At 51.2% G+C, this 26,519-nt stretch overlaps 1 protein-coding gene across 1 annotated transcript in view; it reads left to right on the top strand.

Annotated features, from left to right (window-relative positions):
• Positions 1-26,519, top strand: part of jmjd1cb (jumonji domain containing 1Cb) — a gene marked incomplete at its 5' end in the record, with an annotated part of 139,834 nt that overhangs the window by 108,963 nt on the left and 4,352 nt on the right. Inside the window, 25 exons of the mRNA XM_079260522.1 lie at positions 2,460-2,603; positions 4,044-4,085; positions 5,670-5,940; positions 7,001-7,528; positions 7,606-7,948; positions 8,620-9,574; positions 9,713-9,874; positions 10,214-10,386; positions 11,588-11,750; positions 12,104-13,366; positions 13,760-14,822; positions 15,399-15,600; positions 17,486-17,700; positions 17,775-17,927; positions 21,937-22,026; positions 22,170-22,291; positions 23,384-23,615; positions 23,703-23,923; positions 23,991-24,311; positions 24,396-24,564; positions 24,973-25,063; positions 25,142-25,272; positions 25,502-25,624; positions 25,743-25,882; positions 25,966-26,142. Of these exons, the coding sequence (XP_079116648.1) occupies positions 2,460-2,603; positions 4,044-4,085; positions 5,670-5,940; positions 7,001-7,528; positions 7,606-7,948; positions 8,620-9,574; positions 9,713-9,874; positions 10,214-10,386; positions 11,588-11,750; positions 12,104-13,366; positions 13,760-14,822; positions 15,399-15,600; positions 17,486-17,700; positions 17,775-17,927; positions 21,937-22,026; positions 22,170-22,291; positions 23,384-23,615; positions 23,703-23,923; positions 23,991-24,311; positions 24,396-24,564; positions 24,973-25,063; positions 25,142-25,272; positions 25,502-25,624; positions 25,743-25,882; positions 25,966-26,142 (7,494 nt within the window). The remainder of the gene's footprint in view (positions 1-2,459; positions 2,604-4,043; positions 4,086-5,669; positions 5,941-7,000; positions 7,529-7,605; positions 7,949-8,619; positions 9,575-9,712; positions 9,875-10,213; positions 10,387-11,587; positions 11,751-12,103; positions 13,367-13,759; positions 14,823-15,398; positions 15,601-17,485; positions 17,701-17,774; positions 17,928-21,936; positions 22,027-22,169; positions 22,292-23,383; positions 23,616-23,702; positions 23,924-23,990; positions 24,312-24,395; positions 24,565-24,972; positions 25,064-25,141; positions 25,273-25,501; positions 25,625-25,742; positions 25,883-25,965; positions 26,143-26,519) is intronic.

Genomic DNA, 26,519 nt, shown 5'->3' on the forward strand with positions numbered 1-26,519 from the left:
GGACGTGGTGTGTTGGGGGACGTGATGTGTGGGAGTCATGGTGTGTTGGGGGATGTAGTGTGTTGATGGACATGGTGTGTTGGGGGACATGGTGTGTTGAGGGACATGATGTGTTGTGTGTTGGGGGATGTGGTGTATTGGGGGACGTGGTGTGTTGGAGGACGTAGTGTGTTGTGTGTTTGGGGACGTGTTGTGTTCAGGAAGGTGATGTGTTGTGTGTTGGGGGACGTGGCGTGTTGGGGGACGTGGTGTGTTGAGGGACGTGGTGTGTGGGAGACATGGTGTGTTGGGGGATGTAGTGTGTTGATGGACATGGTGTGTTGGGGGACATGGTGTGTTGAGGGACATGATGTGTTGTGTGTTGGGGGATGTGGTGTATTGGGGGACGTGGTGTGTTGGAGGACGTAGTGTGTTGTGTGTTTGGGGACGTGTTGTGTTCAGGAAGGTGATGTGTTGTGTGTTGGGGGACGTGGCGTGTTGGGGGACGTGGTGTGTTGGAGGACGTAGTGTGTTGTGTGTTTGGGGACGTGTTGTGTTCAGGAAGGTGATGTGTGTTGGGGGACATGGCGTGTTGGGGGACATGGTGTGTTGGAGGACATAGTGTGTTGTGTGTTTGGGGATGTGGCGTGTTGGGGGTCGTGGCGTGTTTGGGGATGTGGTGTGTTAGGGGACATGGCGTGTTGGGGGACGTAGTGTGTTGGGGGACGTGGTGTGTTGTATGTTTGGGGAAGTGGTGTGTTGGGGGACGTGGTGTGTTGTATGTTTGGGGAAGTGGTGTGTTGAGGGACGTGTTGTGTTGGGGGACGTGGTGTGTTGTATGTTTGGGGAAGTGGTGTGTTGGGGGACGTGGTGTGTTCAGGAAGGTGATGTGCTGTGTGTTGGGGGTCGTGGCATATTGGGGGACGTGGTGTGTTCAGGGACGTGGTGTGTTGAAGGACGTGGTGTGTTGGGGGTAGATTTTGTGTCTGGGGGACGTGGCGTGTTGGGGGACGTGGCGTGTTGGGGGATGTGGTGTGTGGGAGACATGGTGTGTTGGGGGACGTAGTGTGTTGGGGGACGTCTTGTGTTGAGGGACGTGTTGTGTTGGGGGACGTGGTGTGTTGTATGTTTGGGGAAGTGGTGTGTTGGGGGACGTGGTGTGTTGTATGTTTGGGGAAGTGGTGTGTTGGGGGACGTGGTGTGTTCAGGAAGGTGATGTGCTGTGTGTTGGGGTTCGTGGCATATTGGGGGACGTGGTGTGTTCAGGGACGTGGTGTGTTCAGGGACGTGGTGTGTTGAAGGACGTGGCGTGTTGGGGGGAGATTTTGTGTTTGGGGGACGTGGCGTGTTGGGGGGATGTGGTGTGTTGGGGGGGCGTAACGTGTTGAGGGACGTGGTATGTTGTGTAATTGGGGACGTGGCATGTTGGGGGGATGTGGTGTGTTGGGGGGAGATTTTGTGTTTGGGGGACGTGGCGTGTTGGGGGGATGTGGTGTGTTGGGGGGACGTAACGTGTTGAGGGACGTGGTATGTTGTGTAATTGGGGACGTGGCATGTTGGGGGGATGTGGTGTGTTGGGGGGAGATTTTGTGTTTGGGGGACGTGGCGTGTTGGGGGGATGTGGTGTGTTGGGGGGACGTAACGTGTTGAGGGACGTGGTATGTTGTGTAATTGGGGACGTGGCATGTTGGGGGGATGTGGTGTGTTGGGGGGAGATTTTGTGTTTGGGGGACGTGGCGTGTTGGGGGGATGTGGTGTGTTGGGGGGACGTAACGTGTTGAGGGACGTGGTGTGTTGGGGGGATGTGGTGTGTTGGGGGGACGTAACGTGTTGAGGGACGTGGTGTGTTGGGGGGATGTGGTGTGTTGGGGGGACGTAACGTGTTGAGGGACGTGGTGTGTTGGGGGGATGTGGTGTGTTGGGGGGACGTAACGTGTTGAGGGACGTGGTATGTTGTGTAATTGGGGACGTGGCATGTTGGGGGGATGTGGTGTGTTGGGGGGATGTGGTGTGTTGGGGGGACGTAACGTGTTGAGGGACGTGGTGTGTTGGGGGGATGTGGTGTGTTGGGGGGATGTGGTGTGTTGGGGGGACGTAACGTGTTGAGGGACGTGGTGTGTTGGGGGGATGTGGTGTGTTGGGGGGACGTAACGTGTTGAGGGACGTGGTATGTTGTGTAATTGGGGACGTGGCATGTTGGGGGGATGTGGTGTGTTGGGGGGACGTAACGTGTTGAGGGACGTGGTGTGTTGGGGGGATGTGGTGTGTTGGGGGGACGTAACGTGTTGAGGGATGTGGTGTGTTGGGGGGATGTGGTGTGTTGGGGGGATGTGGTGTGTTGGGGGGATGTGGTGTGTTGGGGGGATGTGGTGTGTTGGGGGGACGTAACGTGTTGAGGGACGTGGTATGTTGTGTAATTGGGGACGTGGCATGTTGGGGGGACAGGTTGTGTTCAGGGTTCTGTGTTGTGCTGCGTTCAGGTGCTCGAACCTCAGAACGTGGATCCGTCGATGGTCCAGATGACCTTTCTGGATGATGTGGTCCACTCTCTGCTGAAAGGAGAAAACATCGGCATCACCTCCAGACGAAGGTCACGGTCCAGTCAGAACAGCAACGCTGCCCATGTGAGTACACACACACACACACACACACACACACACACACACACACGCACACACACACACACACACACACACTCCACTAGAAACAAGAATTTTTTCTTGTTCTCACGGCCACGAGAACAAAATAACGCCATGGCGTTCTGCTTGGCGTCCTGCAGCTCCATCATCCGAGCAGGACTTCGAGAACTGTTGTGTGATTGGTGGAACATGTGAGGTGGGCGGGGTTAACGCGGACAGTTGCTGTGCGTTGCAATAATCCCCGCCCTGTGGCGGCCGAATCTCCTTACGGACGGTGCAACAAGCTTTTCCTCGATCTTGCAGCCTGGAGAGCCAGAACAAAGTTCTCTGTCCTTGTGGAGGCAGTGAGAGCTGAACAGTAGCGGTATGTTGGTGAAGGCTGCTGGTCACACAGCAGACTGAGATGCAGGAAATCTCCTGCAGACAGATAACGGGGGGGGGCACACTCCCCCTGCTGCTTTCATCCCCCGCAGTGTGTTTCAGTCATTCTACGTGTCGCACATCGTTTATCACACGTCTTTCGTTTTAAACGTTCTGAACCTGAAATAATTCTTCATCCTATTTCAAGATTTGTTTATGTTGTTGTAGATTTCTGTTTTATTTCTTATTTTGTATGTTTTTTTCTTCTTTTTGTTTGTTTGAGTCATCGGTGGCCTCAACAGTATCTATCTATCTATCTATCTATCTATCTATCTATCTATCTATCTATCTATCTATCTATCTATCTATCTATCTATCTATCTATCTATCTATCTATCTATCTGTCTATTTGTCTATCTATCCCTCTCTTTCTCTATCTCTATTTCTCAGTCAGTTATTGGATATTTATTTATGTGATTATTCATTAATAAACCATTTAATTTATTTATTAATATGATTTAATCATTATTTTATTATTATTTAACGTGTTTAATCCTCTCTTTCATTGGTCTCAAATGTTTTTATAAAAATTCATATTTCATCTAATGGTCACTACTCTGATAAAAGAAGAAAGAATGGAGTGTGTGGTGAATCAAGAGTTTGTGTGTGTGTGTGTGTGTGTGTGTGTGTGTGTGTGTGTGTGTGTGTGTGTTTTTCCCGTCTGATGTTCGGACGCTGTCAGCTGCTCTGATAACCAATCAGCTCCTTCCGTTGCTCTGTTGCATCAGCTGATGATAAGTTTGTTGTTTTTATTTTCTTTTTTTCCTGCTTTGTTTTTGTTTTGTTTTTCTGTTTGTTTGTTTTTTTTACTGTTGAAACCCGAACACACACATACACACACACACACACATACACACACACACACACACACACACACACACACACACACACACACAGATGAACCGCACATTGAGCAGCCAATCCTGGTCCCGCACTCATAAACATCATCTCTCTCTTTTTTTCTCTTTTATTCTTTCTTTTTTGTGTTTTTTTGGTACATTAAAGATGGCTGGAGGGAGACCCGGCGGGACCACTGGCAACTCTCAGGTACCCCCCCCCCTCACACACACACACACACGCCCGCCCCTCTACCTGCCACTAACCCTCCAGGTCCGCTACTGTTTCAGAGTGTTTAGATCTTCACCAGATAAATGCGTCCAGGGAGGGTTATCAGGGTCACGCCACAGGATGCCGGCAGCCAATCAGAGCAAGAGGTCCAGCAGATACCATAATCTCTGACATGAATCTGATCAACACTTATTGATCCAGATTGAAAGAGAACCCACAGAGGAGGTTTGGAGGTGTCAGAGCATCAGGAGGGATTTTTCCCTCTGACTGGGAGCTCTTATGGAGGGTTAAAAAGTTTTCACACCCTGGTAAAAGTTCCGGTTCTCATCCTGGAAGCAGAATGACTCAGTTCCAAACTTTCCCTCCTTTAATGTGACCTTCACTGACCTGAAAGACTCACCTGGAAGACAAGCTGATCTGTTAGAAGGAAAATAAGTTTAGACACCCTTAAACTAAAACATGAGGGAAGACGCTCCTCATAAGGAGCAGGAAGAAGATATAACCTGCTCATTTCAGACGTTTCCAGCAGTTTAGACTCATTAGAGTCCTCAAGCTGAGAACAGGGTGCAGATATACGGACCGTAGATGTTCCTGAGCGCGGGAGGAGATGGGCTCTTAGAGAGGAACGCCGTCAGGTCAGATTCCCGGCTCACATCGCCATCTGGTGGTTTCTGTGTGGACACGTCACAGTCTGCTGCCATGACGGATCGCTACAGCTGTGCTCATATGTCTTCATCCCCTTTCATTAAAGAAAAGCGGAATTTACAACATTCTCTCAAATAACTGGAGACTTAAAAAGGAACGATAACTAAAAATTGGCAAAAATATAATTTAGTAATATAAGACTTTTTAAAAAAAAATTTTTATTATACTTTATTTTTTCATTTAATTGAGTTGAAGAAAACAAACAAACAAATGTGTCCTGGACAAATGAGAGACTTTTCTGTTGAACAGTGGGACAAAATACCTGTCAACAGGTGCAGAAATCTGACTGAGAGGAACAGAAAACACCTGACTGGAGCAGAAACATTAAAGGATTCTTCAACTAAATATTACTTTATGACTGATGGAATATGTAATAAATTATCTTATTTATTTGCTTTTTTTAAAAAAGATATTTCTATTGAACCAGAGTTAAAAAATAATGTAATGATTTTCATGAAATTTTATTTTTATTATTACTTTAGTCAATTTCAGCTTATTTTACAGGCAGCTGTTTTTTTCCTTCTTTAATAAAATATAAATATGAATAAATATGAGCACAACTGTAGCTAGGAGACCACTTCCTGTCAAACACTCCACCAATCAGAGAGCTTAATTTGACGGTAATGTCCAGGAAAGAGGAGACGTTCTACGGCTGGAATAAAGCCGAGCAGCTGAGCTGGAGGATAAAAATCATCATAAACAAGCTTAAATGACGACAAATTGAAGTAAATCTGTAAATATTATGTCGTGTTTGTAGCAGTGACCATATTTAGATGACAATAGATGATTTTTCTTGCTTCATAAATGGAACACATCTTTCCTGTTTGTGGAGATTCTGAGTAAACGTTTTTCTGACAGGGTCACTACACTCGCGCCCAAGCCAACAGCCCTCGCCCCGTCATGGCTTCATCAGGACCCAGCCCTAAGAGCTCCCAGGGCCCCGGGGCCCCCCAGCCGCAGGCTCAGCCTCAGCCGCTCCAACAGCCGCTCAGTCAGTCTCACCACTCTCCGGGTGGGAGTGGGCGGGAGCAGAGAGAGCTGCGAAACTCCCGCTCCTCCAGGAGGAAAGGATCCGACAGCAGCGTTCCGGAGGAGGACAAGGAGCGGCGGGAGGAGACGGCAGGCCGAGGTGAGGTCACTGTGAAGTCACATGACTATCAGCTGACAGGGGGTGGAGCTTCACCAGCGTTCAGGTGATCTGTTGCACCTGAATGTCCTCTCATTTACCACCTTCCATGTGCAAAAACTGCTAAAAAAATCCTCAAACATCTGCATTTTTCAGCTTTGTTTTATTAAATCTAAGAGTCCTCTGAGCTGCCTTTCTGGGAAAAGCAGGATCATCGCCGCTCTGGATAGTGGGAATTTGCTTGTTGTGACTCCGTGGGGTCCATAGTGGACCCCGGATCATTCATCCTGTCCAGTGGTTCGAGGTCAGAACAGGTCTGGTTTGTGGATGACACAAGTATTCCTGCTTCAGGTGGATTTAGGATCAGAACATGAACAAAACTGTGTTTTTACTGGAACAAATAACCCAAAATGTAAATGAGACGGAGTTGATTCTGTCTGGCAAATAATCAGGAATCTTTGAGCTGTTTGCATATTCAGAATATTTTTCTGCTGCATGCTGTTAAATCATTACAACGCATTGGGATTCTTCATATTATAAACAATGAATCATTCTGAAATGAGTCATATTAATGAGTTAACTCATCACTCTATTGATGAATAAACAGGGATTGATGACGACCATCGATCAGGAACCGTTTGGGAATAAAATATTTACCGTCTCCATGTCGGTTTTTCTTTTTAACCTCAAGAATTTACCAGAAATAGCAGATAAATGCAGATATAAACAGTTCAGCAGGTTTATCACCTGATCTCGTTGTTCTGGATGAAATGATGAAGATGAAGATGAAGATATGGTCGGAGACCTGTCGGACCATCCCGTCACACAGTTAAAGTTTTACTTATGTTACATTTACCTCGATGTGATGACGGGATCGTAAACCAGAGATGTTGGGTTACCATGCCGCCGGTCTCCACGGTGAGCTGGTCTCCATGGAAACGGAGCTGACTCCGGTTGGAAAGAAACGTTTCCTGGAGGAAGAAGTGACTCCAACCTGCAGGATCCCTTCGTACCTGTAGAATAACCCCCCCGCCCCCCTCTATGTTTGCTTTTATCTGTCCAGAGTCGAAGGTGAAGGCGAAGCAGGCGGCGAACAAACGCAGGAAAGGTGAGGAAGATGAGAGGAAGGCCGGTCTGAAGAGGCTGAAGCCCGACATGACGTCCGACATGTCGGAGAGCAGCGACTCAGAAAACCAACACAAGAGAACTATCCACTCCTCCTGCTCCTCTTCCTCCTCCTCATCCTCCTCCTCCTCGTCCTCCTCCTCCTCGTCCTCCTCGGAGCCCAACTCGGAGAACGAGTTAAAGACTCGTAGCAGTGATGTCATACAAAGTGCCATTTCCAAAATGGAGGAGGACGAGAAGACGACCATGAAGGGACCCAACGGGAGCGACTCATCGTCTCTCATTGGTCGTATATCTCCATGGGCGGAGCTTCAGGTGGCAGAGGAGGAGAAGAAGAAGAGGGAATCTAGTAAGATGATCACAAAGGAGGAGGAGGAGCTGGTGGCGGTGACTCAGATCAGCCAGTCTCCGGTTCCTGACCCGGTCCAGCGAGGAGTTCTGGATGGCCTGAAGAACAGCGTGAAAGGTGGGTCACCGCCAGGCCGCCAGTCACGTGACGCTGCCAGGTGTTCAGGGTTCTGATCTGGTTCTGTTTGCTTCCAGCGTCGTCCCGATCCCACACGCCGTCGCTGTCACACCTGCAGGGCGGCGGCGTCATTGACATCACCGAGGACGCCCAGGCCACCGTTCACCAGGAGAGTTCTGAGGCCGTGTCGGCGCTGCTGGCGTCCCAGAAGGCCGAGTCCACGGCTCTGTCACCTTACTTACCCCTCAACCCGTCCCCCGTCTCCTCGCCCCCCGTCCCTCACTCGCCCTCTCCATCAGAAGGAGGTCGCAGAGCGGAGGCGGAGCCTCACAGCAAGCCGCAGGGCCTTACAGGAGAGGGGGGGTCATCCGCCAAGAGCGTAGGGAGCAAGATGGAGTTCACCCCCTCTGAGGTCATCAGGTAAGGATGTTTAGGCGTCATCGCGCCCCGTTTTAGGTTTAATAGGTCAGGTTTACCTTCATGACAACTGAGTGAAACTCGCCCGTTTTAAAGTAATTTAATCTCTATGTTTGGCATATTTAGGGGCGTGTCCTTTTGATTGACAGGTACCCGATCTCCCGCTTCAAGTCAGAAGAACGTAGAACAGAACCGCGGTTTTTAGCCGGTTAACAACGTGACTTAGCTTTAGCCCGCTTACTTCGTTAGCTGGTTAGCTCCTGTTATCTCCGGGTTAGCTCGGTTAGCTCTTAGCTACAGAAAGCTCGGAGTTCGCTCGATGTCAATCATCCACCATGACGCTCACAGCCCCCCTCTCAGCTCCACCTCTTTGCCCATATTTGTATTTTCCGGGCGATACGACGCGCATGCCCCTGCCAAGATGGTGATGGTAGGAACCGCCCACCGAGCTTCAATTCAGCTCTTCAGAAACCTACGGGTGACGTCACGGAGGCTCCGCCCATCTTTCTATATATGGTTCCTCTTTGTTGCAGTGTTGATCAGATGGAGCGAAGTTGTTTCATCGGATCGTGAAAAAAGAGCCAAGTGAAGCGGATGTGTCTGATCTGCTGCCGATACCCAGTAAAGCCAGCTGGGGTCCAGTTTGTAACCATGACAACCTGCTTGTGTTTCAGGTCGTTGTCTTCAGTGGCTGAACACGTTCCTGACAAGGAAAAATCTGTCCTTCCTCCTCATCCTCCTCATCCTCAGCAGCAGCTTCATCAGGAGCACCAGCAGTACATCCCCGTCCACCTCAGTATCCCCCCATCCTTACCGGAGGAGACCAGAAAACCCCCCCACCACAAGAGGAACACATCCACCCCCCCTGACCTGCCCAAACCCAGACCTAGCCCCAGCCCGAACTCCGTTCAGTTCGACCCCCCCAAACAGAAAACCCAGCAACACCCCAACAGCTTCCAGAGCGCCCCCTACCCCCAAACCCCCGCGGACCTAAAAGCGAAGCCCCCCCCAAACATGCTGGACATCTCTAAACCTAAAGCCAACACCTCCCCGGAGGTTACCAAGCATAAAGTCCTGAGGTACCCCTCCCCGCCTCCTGCTGGCCGTCTGACCAAAGCCGAGCCGGCAGAACCTCTGCGCTCCGGCTTTAAGCCGGTCCCACAGCGGTCGGAGGTGGGCGGGGTCCGGCCAGAGGTGGGCGGGGTCCGGCAGGAGGTGGGCGGGGCCAGCAGCACCAAGAGCCCGCTGATCATCGATAAGAACGAGACCTTCACCGTTTACAGAGACCCGGCTCTGGTCCGGTCTGACGCCGACACGTCCGCCCCCCCAGCCAACTCCAACCATGTGGCAGCTTACCTCCACCCCCACCTCCACACCCTGCACCCACCCTCCCCACACTCTCCATGCCTCACCCCAGCCTCACACCCCCACGCTGCCTCACACCTCCTGGCTCCCCCTCACTCCTCTGCCCTACCTCACCCCCACCTTCTATCAGCTGGAATGCTTCCGGCCATGCCCCCCCCTGCAGCATCTCTCCTTGGGGGGCACCCTCGACTGGACTCCCCAAGCAGTTTGGGTCACCTCGGCCTCCCCCACCCAGCAGCCACTCACCAGCAGCAGTTCCTGCAGGTCTGACTCTTTACGCATTAACCTCTGGCTCTGTGAGGGAGGGGGGGAGAATGGCTGTGTTTGGGGGTGTGTCTGTGTGTGAGGGGGGGGGGATATCTGAATTAATCCTCTAAAAATGAACAATGTCTTTTTTTCCAGAGTCACAGTGGGGCAGCAGGCCTCGGGCTGTACCCCATCCTCTGGCAGTACCCCAACGGAACGCCGGTCTCCTACCCCCCAGGACTAAACCTGCCCCCCACGGCGAAGTGGGTCCACTCTGAAAGTCCTGTCACTGTGAACTCCGAGGCCTCTCTCAGGAGGGTACGTCCCGCGGCTTTGTCAGGGCATTTCTGTGGACGAGTCGGGTTTTTCCCGCATGGGACGACCGGGTGGAAATAAAACCCGGAAACTCCGTTCCAGCGGACACATTTTAATAAAAGCATGCAGTTAAAGTCCAAACGTGAGGCTCAGTTTATAATTTCTGTGTTTGAGCATTTAACTAGGGGTGTGAAGGCGATGTAAGGTGATACAGTAAAAACCTCTCCTAGCCTGGATTACTACGGATCAGATGGATGTGACCAGTCTGGTAACACCAGTGCTGTCCCAGTTAACCACTGGTCAGCCACTGATGCTAATGATAGATCTGTGTGTTGTGTGCAGAACACGCCCAGTCCATGGCTGCACCAGACTGCTGGTGGTGCTGGGGATGGTCTGGGTTTGCTGAACCACATTCCAGTCCGGCCGGCCAGCGCCGACGCCCACCGCCCCCCCATCAAGCTCCACACGCACTCGAGCCCCTCGATGCACAAGGCCAGCATGGATCTCCACAAAGAGTAAGCAGCAAATTCACATTAATCCAGCTTTATTTGTAGAGCGCCGCTTCACAACAATGTTGTCTCAGGAACTTTACATACACATCATCATTCATCATACACATCACACATCAATTCATACATATCCTATAATAGAAACCAACTGATTGCATCGAGTCATGACTTGGATCCAATCCTCCATCCTGAGCTGCACGCGGCGACAGTGGGAAGGAAAAAACTCCCCTTTAACAGGAAGAAAACCTCCGGCAGAACCCGGTTCAGGGAGGGCAGCCATCTGCCTCGACTGGTTGGGGTGGAGAGGACAGGAAAGACAGATCAACATGTACAACTGCAGTTATTCAGGAAGACCTGCAGAAAAAAGGAGGAATAAGTTAGAGACGGCAGTATTGGCATATATTTATACATTAATATATTAGAGAAATAGAGCGAGATACTTCTCAGTGCATCAGGTAACATCCCCATTGCTACATAAGTAATGGATGGCTAGACTACCCATAACTATAAGAGCAATGAGCAGAACCTGGACAGTTGGGTCCCGTACATGCAGACTCCAACTCAGGAGATGCTCATATCCTAACTATAAGAATCATGGAAAAGGAAGGTTTTCAGCTCCATCTTAAAGGTGTGGAGGGAGTCTGCCTCCCGAACCCACGGTGGGAGCTGGTTCCAGAAGAGAGGAGCCTGATAGCTAAAGGCCCTTCCTCCCATAGGACTCTTAGAGACTCTGGGAACCACCAGTAAACCTGCAGTCTGAGAGCAAAGTGCTCTATTTGGAATATATGAAACTATAAGATCTTTTATGGACAATGGAGCTTGGTCATGAAGAGCTTTATATGTGAGGAGAAGAAGTTTAAACTTTATCCTGGATTTAACAGGGAGCCAGTGTAGAGAGGCTAAAACTGGTGGAATATGAAGCTGCGTCCGGCCAGTTAGAGGTAGAGGCTGACCCAGCATGAAACTGGTTCGTCCTGTCAGACAGCAGCAAACACACATCCATTAATCTGAACATATCCACCAGAAACAAGCTGGCGTTGTGGATCATCATCTCACATTAGCAGAAACGGTACAAATAACCACCTGGACGAAATAACGTCAAACATAAAGTCTGAGGGCCAGAACTGGGCCACCAGTAGGTCCAGTCTGGCCCGCAGACCTGAACGGGTTTGACTGCCCTGGTCTTGTCTGACGTATCTTTGTGCAGAGACATGGAGAAGAAGAGCTTTGTGGATCCCATCAGGACATTGACGCTGGCTCAGCTGAAACAGGAGCAGACGGACAGAAGTCGCACCCCGACGGGAAAGGAGCTTCACCTTCATCGCCTTTACCTGGACCCCCACAGCAAGGCCCGTCTGGCCAGCACACAGGTACCCCGCACCAGGAAAATGAGACCTGGCGAGTAAAGAGTCGTTTATTCCTGGATGACCATCAAACTAACTGGTCCAGGGAGGTGTTGACTGGTTTACTGTGATGGGAGGCGTCGAGACAACTGGTCTAAAAGATGGAGATTTTAGCTCAGCTGCTCCTTCTGGTCCAGATTCTGTTTCCTGCATTTACAGGATGTTCACTAACATATTCTGCTGCTGGTTTGTGTCCCTACATCGGTTTTACATCCCAGTGCAGGGTAAGGGGGGGTGGAGCTAATCCCAGTCGCTCAGGGATCACCTGGACTGGTTCCCAGTCTGCCGTTTCCTCACCGACGTTCTCTTTTCCCCCTCAGGATGCGGTTCAGGTAGCAGACCGAAGCATTAAATACAAGGAGGAGAACCGTCAGATCCTGAAGGAGAGCATCGAGGTCGCCCCCTTTACCGCTAAAATCCAGCGCTCTTCGGACCACGGGGGGGACAGGGACCGAGACCGGAGCAGAGACCCCGTCTTCCCGGTCCGGATACCTGCTCTGGCCTCCCCCAGCTCCAAGGCCAGCCTCTCCCACCCCCACGTCATCCAGTCAGAGAAGAGCACCTACTTCACCACGCTGTCCAACAGTGTGGTGAACGAGCCCCCCCGGCTCTTCCCCTCCAAGGAGCTCAGCTCTTTCTACGAGAAGGCTGGAGTCGCGGGGATGGTGGCCGGCGTTGGTGCTCCGCTTCAGACTCAGCCTCTGGGCAGCTACAGCGCCAAGCCATCGCTCTCCAAGCCCCCTCCCCTCATAAAGCACCAGCCGGAGGGAGGGGAGGGGTTGGCGGGGAAAATCACCGAGCAGCTCAGCCAGCAGGTCACGCTCATCCAGCCTCTTCACACCAGCGTGGACAAGATGGAGCGTCGCAGCCCCATCGTTCCCACTTCCTCCTCCATGTCGTCTTCCTTATCCTCCGCCCCCAACCACCACCATCATCATCATCATCATCATCACCAGCAGCAGCAGCAGCAGCAGCAGCTCCGAGCCATGCCGTCTCTCCACCGAGCCCCCGTCTTCCACCCGCCTACCCAGCATGCACTGGAGCGTAAAGAAGCTGCAGAGCGAGAGAAAGAGAGGGAGAGGACGGCCTACGGCGGCCGTCTGTCCCCGCCGACCCTGACCCCCATCCAGCCGGTCAGTCTGGCAGCAGCCGGGACCAAGACGTCGTCGGAGCAGCAGAAGCCCCCCACGCTGGTGCCGGAACTCAGGGACGTCAAAGCTCGAGGAAACCCCTCTGCCATCACGTCTGTGGCCTCCAGCATGGCGGGGGACATGATGGCGGACGGCTGGAGAGGCAGAGAGGCGGTTCAGGATAAAGGAAGAGAGCGAGGAAAGCCGCAGGTAGCCATGGCTTCCGTCATCGTTCGTCCAACAACCTCCGTCAAGCTGGACGGTTCTGTGGGTGCTAACAGGTCGGCGCCGCTTGTCCACAAGGACGTTTCCATGGCGAGACCGAACCCAACCCGGCTCGACGCAGACGGCGTGAAGGAAGTCGGCAGGATCATCCAACCCAACTCAAACCTGGACGACGTGTGTTTGAAGTACTCCTCCGTGCACGGCGTGCTGGGCGGAGGCTGCACCTCCGTGCACGGCGTGCTGGGCGGAGGCTGCACCTCCGTGCACGGCGTGCTGGGCGGAGGCTGCACCTCCGTGCACGGCGTGCTGGGCGGAGGCTGCACCTCCGTGCACGGCGTGCGGGGCGGAAGCTGCAGCTCCGTGCACGGCGTGCTGAGTGGAGGCTGCAGCTCCGTGCACGGCGTGCGGGGCGGAAGCTGCAGCTCCGTGCACGGCGTGCTGAGTGGAGGCTGCAGCTCCGTGCACGGCGTGCTGGGCGGAGGCTGCACCTCCGTGCACGGCGTGCTGAGTGGAGGCTGCAGCTCCGTGCACGGCGTGCTGAGTGGAGGCTGCAGCTCCGTGCACGGCGTGCTGAGTGGAGGCTGCAGCTCCGTGCACGGCGTGCTGAGTGGAGGCTGCAGCTCCGTCAGCAGGTCTGCCGTTTTGGCGTCCTCAGCCGGAGACCTGCAGAGTAAAGCCCTGCGGTCCGGGTTCTCGGCTCAGGGTGAGACTGCAGCCATGAGAACTGCCGACGGCGTGCTGACTCAGTCCAGACCGGAGAGAGAGGCGTCTCCAGTGACGTCAGGAGGAGCTCCTCTCCCTGGTCAGAGCCTCAGTCCCGCCCTGAGCTCCACCTCCGGCTCTGCTCAGCTCTACTCCTCCTCCTTCGTCCACCTGAAAAAGCACAAAGCTGCGTTAGCTGCAGCTCAGTCCAGAAGCAGCCTCCCTGCTGCCCCCACATCCATCCCAACCGGAGGCTCCGATTCAGGCGACAGAGCCCCCAACCCCAACTCCACCCCTCCGCCCAGCTCCACCCAGGCCTCCTCCTCTTCATCTGACAGCAGCAGCTGTGCGAGCGGAAACACAACACCCGGGAAGTCCAGCCCGCTTCCCAACGGCCAGCCCTCCGCGTCGGCCTCCGCTAGCTGCGGCCAGCCCAGCAACTACCACAAGCTGAAGAAGGCCTGGTTGACCCGGCATTCAGAGGAGGACAGGAACACCACCGCTACCACCACCATCACCACCTCCACCAGCACCAAGACAGAAAAACTCCCCAGCACCACCAGCACCTCCAGCGCCCAGGCCATGTCGGACATGATCAAACCCTGCACCGTCAACCTCAGCGCCTCCACCTCCAGCGAGGTGGAGCTGAACAAAGACTGTGGGAGCAGAGCTGAGAAAGAGAGGCAGGTGGAGGAGAAGTCCGGCGGAGGTGGTGTGGAGGAGAGGAAGGCCGCTCCGTTATCCAGGAGGGGGAACAAACGCTCCTACGACTCTGGTTCAGACAGCGGGGGGGACGACTCGGACGCCAGCGAGAGCAAGATGGAGGGCCGCGCCAAACGGCAACCCAAGCCAACGTACAAGAAGAAGCAGAACGACATGGCCAGGAGGAGAGGAGACGCCGAGAAGGAGGAAGACGACGTGAAGCCCAACGGGATCTTCAGGTCGGCCCGGGAGAAGACCAAACTCAAACTCGCCAGCAGTAGTAAGTCGGATATTTTTGTCTCAGGAACAGCAGTGTGTCGCTCTGTGGTGGTCATGTGACCCTCCAGCTGGTTTTCCAGTGTTTCTATCCGTCCAGGAGGTTTACAATCCAGATGTAGTGTTTATTCAGAGACTGGATCAGAGGTCTCCAACTCAGTCCTACGAGGTCCGCAGTCCAGCAGGTTTCCCATGTAGTTCTGCTTCAACACACCTGAATCAAATGAAATACATTAACAGCCTGTCAGGTTCTGCACAAACAATCAATAACTTGAATCAGCTGTGTTGGAGAAAACCTCCAACCGAGTTTGAGACCTCTGCTCTGGATGGTAAATCCACCATTATTTCTCATATCTTCATCACCAGCACTACCATGTTGCTAAGAGACCTCTATTTCCAGACTTTCCACCAATCAGAGAGCTTAACCTGACGGTAACGTCCAATCAGGAGCAGGAACAGATGATCAGAAAGTTGTGTGTGTGTGTGTCGTCGTCGTATGAGGAAAGACGTTTGTGTGTCATGGTTTGGTGTCTTGTCTTGGTGTGATAATGATTGCCGTGTGCTGCTTGGCTCTGTCCAGACGGGATTCCTCGCTCCGTGCTGAAGGACTGGAGGAAGGTGAAGAAGCTGAAGCAAACCGGAGAGTCTTTCCTGCAGGACGACTCGTGTTCAGAAATCGGGCCGAACCTGCAGAAGTGCCGGGAGTGTCGGGTGGTCCGCAGCAAGAAGGGCGAGGAGCCGGCCCATTCGCCCGTCTTCTGCCGTTTCTACTACTTCAGACGGTAAAGGCCTTACCTCTGCTCATCTTCAGCCGCTCAGCTCACACGAGCCGCCAGATTACAGACAGTAAAGCAGCTGAGGAGGAAAATGATATTCCTAAATCCCCGGAGTCTTCCTCTCGGCTGGCTCTGGACGTGTTAGATTGTACTTTAGATGAATGAATGACACGGTTCAGCAGGATTAACAGCAGCCCGCAGAGTGGAAGCTTAAATCTGTCTGATAGGATTTCCCTCTCTGACTACCTCCAACTCTCCCTTTCTTCTCCATCCTCTCCTCTAATCCTGCTCTGTCATCGTATCTCACCTGTCTGAGGGGATTCACACACCTGAAACGGTCCAACCAGGTGTCCTGGTTCTAACGCTGACTGCAGACACCTTTCTGGTTTGTCACGTTCTTCATCGTCAGCGTGATGATGAAGCTTTAACGTTACGTTCCTGACGGTCTTCTGCTTAATGCTCGCTGTTGATGCAGAGATCGCATTTCCAACTTGCTCCTTTAGCATCACCTGATCAGCCAACAGTTGTAAAACCATATCTTCATCTGAAAGCACAGATGGGAATACTTCCTCTAGAGCAGAGTGTGTGTCTGGGTGTGTGTTAGCCTCTTTCCACTTCCCAACATCTCACTGTCTCATGATTTGTGGCTAAAAGACCTCCAATAAAGTTCAGGATCAAGGATCCACAAAAACATAACCCAGATTTAAACAGAAAGTTTATTTGACACACACAACAAAGCTAAAAGGACTTGGGTTACCAGAGGGTCAAAGGTCAAACTAACAAACCAACACTAGCTGAAAAGTAAGAGTCAACATTTGTCAAAAAAACCAGAAGAAAATAAAACCAACTTATCTCTCTAGAGTGATTAAAAACAGGAGAAAAGTGGAACGAAGAAACATGTTTCTTTTTTACAGTTATTACCAGTTTTACCAGTTTTTGCTAGTTATTACTAGTTTTTGCCAGTTATTACCAGTTTTTTTTTTTTTTACCAGTTTTTGCTAGTTTTTACCAGTTTTTGCCAGTTTTTGCTATTTTTTACCAGTTTTTGCCAATGACCAGTTTTTATCAGTTTTTGCCAGTTTTTACCAGTTTTTGCCAGTTATTACCAGTTTTTACCAGTTTTTGCCAATGACCAGTTTTTATCAGTTTTTGCCAGTTTTTACCAGTTTTTGCCAGTTTTTACCAGTTTTTGCCAGTTATTACCAGTTTTTACCAGTTTTTGCCAATGACCAGTTTTTATCAGTTTTTGCCAGTTTTTACCAGTTTTTGCCAGTTATTACCAGTTTTTACCAGTTTTTGCTACTTTTTACCAGTTTTTGCCAGTTTTTGCTAGTTTTTACCTGTTTTTACCAATGACCAGTTTTTGCCAGTTTTTGCCAGTTATTACCAGTTTTACCAGTTTTTGCTAGTTATTACTAGTTTTTGCCAGTTATTACCAGTTTTTACCAGTTTTTGCCAATGACCAGTTTTTGCCAGTTTTTCAGTTTTTGCCAGTTATTACCAGTTTTACCAGTTTTTGCTAGTTATTACTAGTTTTTGCCAGTTATTACCAGTTTTTACCAGTTTTTGCCAATTATTACCAGTTTTTACCAGTTTTTGCTAGTTTTTACCAGTTTTTACCAGTTTTTGCCAATTATTACCAGTTTTTGCCAGTTTTTACCAGTTTTTGCTAGTTATTACTAGTTTTTGCCAGTTATTACCAGTTATTACCAGTTTTTGCCAGTTTTTGCCAGTTTTTACCAGAAACTGTGTGAGGACACCAGAAACGTCTGGGGGGGGGGACGTCACTCAGGAGTGACTGGGTGGGAGGAGAGGCCGCTAGTTGCAACACTGGTCCCTGGGTCAGAGATGTTTCTCATGCTCTTCCACCGTTCCTCCTCTCTCCCTCCAGGTTGTCCTACAGCAAAAATGGAGCGATCCGGATGGATGGCTTCTCCACCCCAGACCAGTTTGATGACGAAGCCTTGTCTCTGTGGGTCCCCGGGGCCATAGAGGAGAGCCACCTGGACCCAGCCACAGCCAAGTACATCCTGAGCTTCATCGGAGACAAGTTCTGTCAGATGGTGATGACTGAAAACATGGCAGCCAGCTGGATAAAGAAGGATGGTGAGTTCTCTGAAGATTGCTGACCTGACTGCAGCCGCTTCAGCACGTCTGAATTTAACCACTCTGTGTTTCAGCCAAGCTGGCGTGGAAGCGAGCGGTGAGGGGGGTGAGGGAGATGTGTGATGCGTGTGAAGCCACGCTCTTCAACATCCACTGGGTCTGTCAGAAGTGTGGCTTCGTTGTCTGCCTGGACTGCTACAAGGCCAAGGAGAGGAGGAGCTCCAAAGGTCAGAGTTCAGCTTACCGCCACACACAGGTGACCTGGTTACTGCCACATACAGGTGACCTGGTTACTGCCACATACAGGTGACCTGGTTACTGCCACATACAGGTGACCTGGTTACCGCTACACACAGGGGACCTGGTTACCGCTACACATGGGTGACCTGGTTACCGCTACACATGGGTGACCTGGTTACCGCCACACACGGGTTACTTGGTTACCTAAACACACGTGTGACCTGGTTACCCAAACACACAAATAACCTGGTTACCTAAACACACAGGTGACTTGGTTACCTAAACACATGTGTGACCTGGTTACCCGAACACACAGATAACCTGGTTACCTAAACACACAGGTGACCTGGTTACCTAAACACATGTGTGACCTGGTTACCCGAACACACAGATAACCTGGTTACCTAAACACACAGGTGACTTGGTTACCTAAACACACGTGTGACCTGGTTACTGCTACACACAGATAACCTGGTTACCTAAACAAACAGGTGACTTGGTTACCTAAACACACGGGTGACCTGGTTACCGCTACACACAGATAACCTGGTTACCTAAACACACGGGTGACCTGGTTACCGCTACACACAGATAACCTGGTTACCTAAACACACAGGTGACTTGGTTACCGCCATACACAGGTGACCTGGTTACCTAAACACACAGGTGACCTGGTTACCCGAACACACAGATAACCTGGTTACCCAAACACATGGGTGACCTGGTTACCGCCACACACAGGTGTGATGGTTACCCGAACACACAGGTGACCTGGTTACCGCCACACACAGGTGTGATGGTTACCCAAACACACAGGTGACCTGGTTACCTAAACACATAGGTGACCTGGTTACCCGAACACACAGATAACCTGGTTACCCAAACACATGGGTGACCTGGTTACCCGAACACACAGGTGACCTGGTTACCGCCACACAAAGGTGACCTGGTTACCCGAACACACACGGGTGACCTGGTCACCCAAACACACAGGTGACCTGGTTACCTAAGCACATAGTTGACCTGGTTACCCGAACACACAGATAACCTGGTTACCCAAACACACAGGTGACCTGGTTACCGCCACACACAGGTGACCTGATTACCACCACACACAGGTGACCTTGTTACCGCCATACACAGGTGACCCGGTTACCCGAACACACAGATAACCTGGTTACCCGAACACACAGATAACCTGGTTACCCAAACACATGGGTGACCTGGTTACCCGAACACACAAGTGACCTGGTTACCCGAACACACAGGTGACCTGGTTACCCGAACACACACGGGTGACCTGGTCACCCAAACACACAAGTGTGACCTGGTTACTGCCACACACAGGTGTGATGGTTACCCAAACACACAGGTGACCTGGTTACCCAAACACAAAGGTGACCTGGTTACCCGAACACACACGGGTGACCTGGTCACCCAAACACACAAGTGTGACCTGGTTACCGCCACACACAAGTGTGATGGTTACCCAAACACACGGGTGACCTGGTTACCCGAACACACAGGTAAACTGGTTACCGCCACACACAGGTGACCTGATTACCGCCACACACAGATGACCTGGTTACCGCCACACACAGGTGACCTGGTTACCGCCATACACAGGTGACCTGGTTACCAGAACACACGGGTGACCTGGTTACCTAAACACACAGATAACCTGGTGACCCGAACACACAGGTGACTTGGTTACCAAAACACACGTGTGACCTGGTTACTGCTACACACAGATAACCTGGTTACCAAAACAAACAGGTGACTTGGTTACCTAAACACACGGGTGACCTGGTTACCCGAACACACAGATAACCTGGTTACCTAAACACACAGGTGACTTGGTTACCGCCATACACAGGTGACCTGGTTACCTAAACACACAGGTGACTTGGTTACCGCCATACACAGGTGACCTGGTTACCTAAACACACAGGTGACCTGGTTACCTAAACACATAGGTGACCTGGTTACCCGAACACACAGATAACCTGGTTACCCAAACACACAGGTGACCTGGTTACCGCCACACACAGGTGACCTGGTTACCCGAACACACAGGTGACCTGGTTACCCGAACACACACGGGTGACCTGGTCACCAAAACACACAGGTGACCTGGTTACCTAAACACATAGGTGACCTGGTTACCCGAACACACAGATAACCTGGTTACCCAAACACATGGGTGACCTGGTTACCCGAACACACAGGTGACTTGGTTACCGCCACACACAGGTGACCTGATTACCGCCACACACAGGTGACCTGGTTACCGCCATACACAAGTGACCTGGTTACCCGAACACACAAGTGACCTGGTTACCGCCACACACAGATGTGATGGTTACCCAAACACATGGGTGACCTGGTTACCCAAACACACAAGTGACCTGGTTACCGCCACACACAGGTGTGATGGTTACCCAAACACACGGGTGACCTGGTTACCTGAACACACAGGTGACATGGTTACCTGAACACACAGGTGACATGGTTACCTGAACACACAGATAACCTGGTTACCTAAACACACAGGTGACCTGGTTACCTAAACACACAGGTGACATGGTTACCGCCACACACGGGTGACCTGATTACCGCCACACACAGGTGACCTGGTTACCGCCATACACAGGTGACCTGGTTACTGAAACACACAGATAACCTGGTTATCCGAACACACAGATGACCTGGTCACCCAAACACACAAGTGACCTGGTTACCCGAACACACAAGTGACATGGTTACCGCCATACACAGGTGACAGTTACCCAAACACACGTGTGACCTGGTTACCGCCACACACAGGTGTGATGGTTACCCAAACACACGTGTGACCTGGTTACCGCCACACACAGGTGTGATGGTTACCCAAACACACGTGTGACCTGGTTACCGCCACACACAGGTGTGATGGTTACCCAAACACACGTGTGACCTGGTTACCGTGTGGTGGTTACCCAAACACACGTGTGACCTGGTTACCGCCACACACAGGTGTGATGGTTACCCAAACACACGTGTGACCTGGTTACCGCCACACACAGGTGTGATGGTTACCCAAACACACGTGTGACCTGGTTACCGCCACACACAGGTGTGATGGTTACCCAAACACACGTGTGACCTGGTTACCGCCACACACAGGTGTGATGGTTACCCAAACACACGTGTGACCTGGTTACCGCCACACACAGGTGTGATGGTTACCCAAACACACGTGTGACCTGGTTACCGCCACACACAGGTGTGATGGTTACCCAAACACACGTGTGACCTGGTTACCGCCACACACAGGTGTGATGGTTACCCAAACACACGTGTGACCTGGTTACCGCCACACACAGGTGTGATGGTTACCCAAACACACGTGTGACCTGGTTACCGCCACACACAGGTGTGATGGTTACCCAAACACACGTGTGACCTGGTTACCGCCACACACAGGTGTGATGGTTACCCAAACACACGTGTGACCTGGTTACCGCCACACACAGGTGTGATGGTTACCCAAACACACGTGTGACCTGGTTACCGCCACACACAGGTGTGATGGTTACCCAAACACACGTGTGACCTGGTTACCGCCACACACAGGTGTGATGGTTACCCAAACACACGTGTGACCTGGTTACCGCCACACACAGGTGTGGTGGTTACCCAAACACACGTGTGACCTGGTTACCGCCACACACAGGTGTGGTGGTTACCCAAACACACAGGTGACCTGGTTACCTCAACACACAGGTGACCTGGTTACCTCAACACACGGGTGACCTGGTTACCTAAACACATAGGTGACCTGGTTATTGGAGAGATTAAGTTTTTCCTGGAAATGTCCCAGAAAGCCTCCTAACGTCTGTTACCTGGCCACCCTACCAGAACCGGGTCTGATCGGGTCCGGTTTAGTCAACGTTAACCGATTCTCCATGACTCGTGCTACTCTGTGTGAAATGTGTGTGTTCTCTCTGTGAACAGATAAAGAACTGTACGGATGGCTGAAGTGTGTTAAAGGCCAACCCCATGACCACAAGCATCTCATGCCAACTCAGATCATACCTGGCACAGGTACGGTACCTGGCCTTCACACACGCTCCACGTCTGCGTGTTGCAGAACCTGTTTCTATGTCTCTGCGGATTCATGTCTTCTTAGTTCTCTGGCTGAAATGTTTTTCTGTGAAACGTTGTGAACCGTGTCTGTAATGTTGCAGTGCTGACGGAGTTGGTGGCTTCCATGCACTCGCTGAGGAACAAACACAGCATCCCTTCTCACTGTCCCTGCACCAGCAAGCACACCGTCCTCAAGCTGCCGGCTGCTAACGGAGTATCTCAGGTACCCTGTTGTCCAGCCGCTCTGAGCCAGCATGAGCTGCAGACGTCTCCTTTTCAGCCCCAGAGCTGCTGGTCCTGAAGTAAACCTGATCTGTGCTGTCAGCCTGCTCTGAACCAGTACAATGACCAGTACAGTCAATTCCAGGTTGTAACAGCAGTACGAGTACCGTCGCGTCAGTCACTTATGAAACTATAAATTCATGTTGTTTTGATGATTAGTATTTCATTCCATCCCTATTGATCACATTTATTGGAATATTTTAATTTTGAACATTTCTGAAGCTGATGCGGGATTTCATGACAGATTCTCCGTCACATGCAGATGTTCTGCTGCTTCTGGTACCGGTAACTTCTCTTTTATTTGTCATCATTGTTAAATGATAACAAATTAACCCTTTAAAGCCTGACCAAGATTAATAAGTTGAAGATTCAGATTTGTTTTAATTCTGCACTTTTAATAAAATTGACAAGAAAAAGTTAAAGTGGAACTATTATGTGCATTTCAGGCTAATTTATTTTTATTTCTGAGCCCAGAAGGGCTGGGATTGATCGAGTTATTGTCCCAAATCGCTTTATTTACTTACCCTCTCCGTAGGCTGTCACATCAGCCTGCGGGCAAAACGAGTGGATTGAGACTCTTACTCATTAAGCCCCGCCTCAGCAGGATGTCTCTCTTTGGTAAACTCTCCAGCCATCGTTGGAAATAACTTTATCCCACGTTTTCCACCCGCCTGATGTATTTGTACATGCCCTTGTTAACCAGTAGAAGGTAACCAATCACCGAACCTTATCCCCCGGGACGTCACAAGGATTTCCAAGTAGAAAAAACTCTCTAAAACGACGCGTTTTTCGTCGCCATGGAAACCGAACAGAAAGAGTGCTGGAACACAAACTCAAACTCAAACATGCGTTTAGGTGATAAAAAACAGTGCCGTCCGCATGTCTGGTGAGGATTCAACAAACGTGTCCACAAGAGGCAGCTCATCAACAACAGGCTTCAGAGCAACGTTTTTACCAGAGTGATGCCGCGGCTCTCAGATGTGATGGATTAGGCGTAGGAGATGTTTCCTCTGACTGTCGGAACTGTTTACAGGTTCTGCAAAACGTTCTGAACCACAGCAACAAGCTCTCTCTGGTGAAGGCGGAGCCGGGCTCCCAGCAGAACTCGGACCACAGAGGCACCAAGGCAGAAACTAACGGAGGCGGTGGAGGAAGCAGCCCAGGCAGCGATGCAGGGAGTGGTCCCGTCACCCCCCCAGAGTCCCAGTCTCCGCTCCACTTCCTGGCCGACCTTGCAGAGCAGAAGTCCAGGGAGGAGAAGAAAGGCGAGTCGTCTGGACGAGAGGTTTGACCTGCAGGAAACATGCTGCTGGTTGTTCACCTCCACTCCTCTCGCCATCTCTCCCAAACAGAAAACAAGGAGTCGGTTCTGCTGGGGAAACCTGTGAAGCAGGACAAGGATGGGGACAGCCTGGAGGTCCTCCAGCAGTGTAAGACCACCTCCCTGGTGGCGAACAGCAGCGAGCAGGGCTCCACGCTCAGAGACCTGCTCACCACCACGGCTGGGAAGCTGAAGCTGGGATCGACCGACGCCGGCATCGCCTTTGCACCCGTCTACTCCGCCGCTTCACAGGTACACAGAAATACAAGCCAGTTAGTTTCAGTTTGACGTCCTGAGCTCACTGTCTGTCTGTCTGCAGACGGGGAAAGGAGGACAGAACATGCCCAACATACTGGACGACATCATCGCCTCAGTGGTGGAGAACAAAATCCCCGCCAGCCGCCACAGCATCGCCTCAAAGCTCTCAGTCAAGCAGGAGCTGGTTACCCCGGGCAACGTCACAGAGGAGACCAAAGCAGACAGGAAGAAGTCGGACGCTGTGGCTGCAGCAGAGGACTCCACCAATCAGCATCCAGACATCCCTCACTGCTGGCTGAACAACCGACGGTTGCTCTGGCTCAGAGACCACCGCAACCAGAACAACTGGAAGCTGTTCAGGGACTGCTGGAAGCAAGGACAGGTGCTCCCCCGTCTCACCTGGAGAAGAGGTCTGTCCCCGTGTAAACCCCCCCACAGATTCATCCCTTTCTTTCTTTCTTTGTAGCCTGTTTTGGTGTCGGGGATCCACAAGCGGCTGAACGCCAGTCTGTGGAAGGCCGACTCCTTCAACCTGGAGTTTGCAGACCATCAGGGAGACCTGCTCAACTGTAAGGACCAGGTGGTGTCCAATTCTGGGATCAAGGAGTTCTGGGATGGATTTGAGGACATAACCAGTAAGTTCTGCTCCGTCTGACCCAGAAGTCCAGGTTCCACATGCGGAACAATCTGGTCTGCAGCCGGTTGGACCAGTAAAATAAATGTTTTAATACAATGCAGTACCATTATGTTTTCAGGATGTTACAAAATATTATAAAATCTTTATTTAGCCTAATTTTATCATGTTTCTATGATCCCTTTATATTTGTTTTACTTGACTTTGTAGATGAGGAAATGTTATATATATGGCTGCGGCGTAGTGGTTAAAAAACAGTGGTTGCTGGAATAGACTCCAGCTTCCCCACAGCCCCTAACTGGACTAAGCTGTTTGGGAAATGGACATGAGTGTCCATAGGGCTGGTTTTTGGCCCTCGGGCCGTATGTTTGACACCTCTGGTCTAACTGAAAGCCTGTTGCCTGTTCAGAGCGGCCCAAGTCCAAAGACGGAGAACCAATGGTGTACAGGCTGAAGGACTGGCCGTCCGGCGAGGAGTTCATGGCCCTCATGCCCTCCAGGTAACGGTGTTCTTCAGGTGTTCATGCACAGTTCCGGTGTGATAACGGAGTCCATGTAAAGGACGGGGTCTGTTGCAGGTATGATGACCTGATGAAGAACCTTCCGCTGCCAGAATATTCTGATCCAGAAGGAAACCTCAACCTGGCCTCACACCTGCCTTCCTTTTTCGTCAGACCAGATCTGGGTCCGCGACTCTGCTGTGCATACGGTAAGACGGCGCAGGTTGGAGGTCACCAATCCAAACCATTTCTTCTGGTTCTGATTCTGGTTTTAGTCTCAGTTCTGGTTCTGATTCTGGCTTCAGTCTCTGTTCTGGTTCTGATGCTGGTGTCAGTCTGTTCTGGTTCTGGTTTCAGTCTCTGTTCTGGGTCTGGTTCTGGTTTTAGTCTCTGTTCTGGGTCTGGTTCTGATGCTGGTTCTGATGTGTTTCTCTACAGGTGTTGCTGCATCTCAGGACCAGGACTTCGGGACCGCCAACCTCCATGTGGAAGTCTCAGATGTGGTCTCGGTTCTGGTCTATGTCGGCGTAGCCAAAGGCAACGGGGTCCTGTCTAAAACCGGTGAGACCGTGTGAAACTGGCTGTAACCGGTTCTGAAGGAGAACCAGGATGTTGGTACTAACTGGATCCTACCGGTTTGGCAGTCAGATTGCGGGTGAACATGTGTGTGTGTTTGTAGGAGTGTTGAAGCGTCTGGAGGAGGAGGATCTGGATGAAGGTGTTCGGCGGAGGCTGAAAGACTCCAGCGAAATGCCGGGAGCGCTGTGGCACATCTACCTCAACAAGGACATGGACAAAGTCAGAGAATTCCTGCACAAGGTGACGACTCGCCTGGAAACGTTTCCACCACCAGCAGCTCAGAAATGAAGCGTGTCAAACCTTACAAACCTTTCTCCTCTCAGCTCTGCAAGGAGCAAGGCCTGGACGTGTCACCTGACCAGGATCCAATCAGAGAGCAGGGGTGGTACCTGAGCAGGAAGCAGCGTCAGCAGCTGCTGGATGAACACGGAGTTCTGGGATGGACTGTGGTCCAGTTCCTTGGAGACTCTGTCCTCATACCTGCAGGGGCCATGCACCAGGTGATTATTACTCCTCAGTGAATACAGAACAGGTTAACCTGGTTAAGGTTAAAACTAGTATCTAAACAGTGTTTACTGGTTACTTTTACTTTGATAAAGTCCGAACAGTTTCCTGATCAGAATTATCTGAGAAGCTTCAAACCAATACCAGACAGTCATGTGACAAAAACACGACAAGATAGTGCCAGTTTACCAACCAGTTTACTAACCAGTTTACCAACCCACCATTTAACAGCCCATTTACTAACCAGTTTACCAACCAGTTCACCAACCTGTTTAATAACCTTTTACCATCCAGTTTACTAGTAAGTTTACCAACAAGTTCATCAGCCGGTCGACTATTTACCAACCAGTTTACCAACCATTTAACCATTGAG

This window comes from Telmatherina bonti (assembly GCF_933228915.1).
Source record: "Telmatherina bonti genome assembly, chromosome: 21".
Taxonomy (NCBI): domain Eukaryota; kingdom Metazoa; phylum Chordata; class Actinopteri; order Atheriniformes; family Telmatherinidae; genus Telmatherina; species Telmatherina bonti.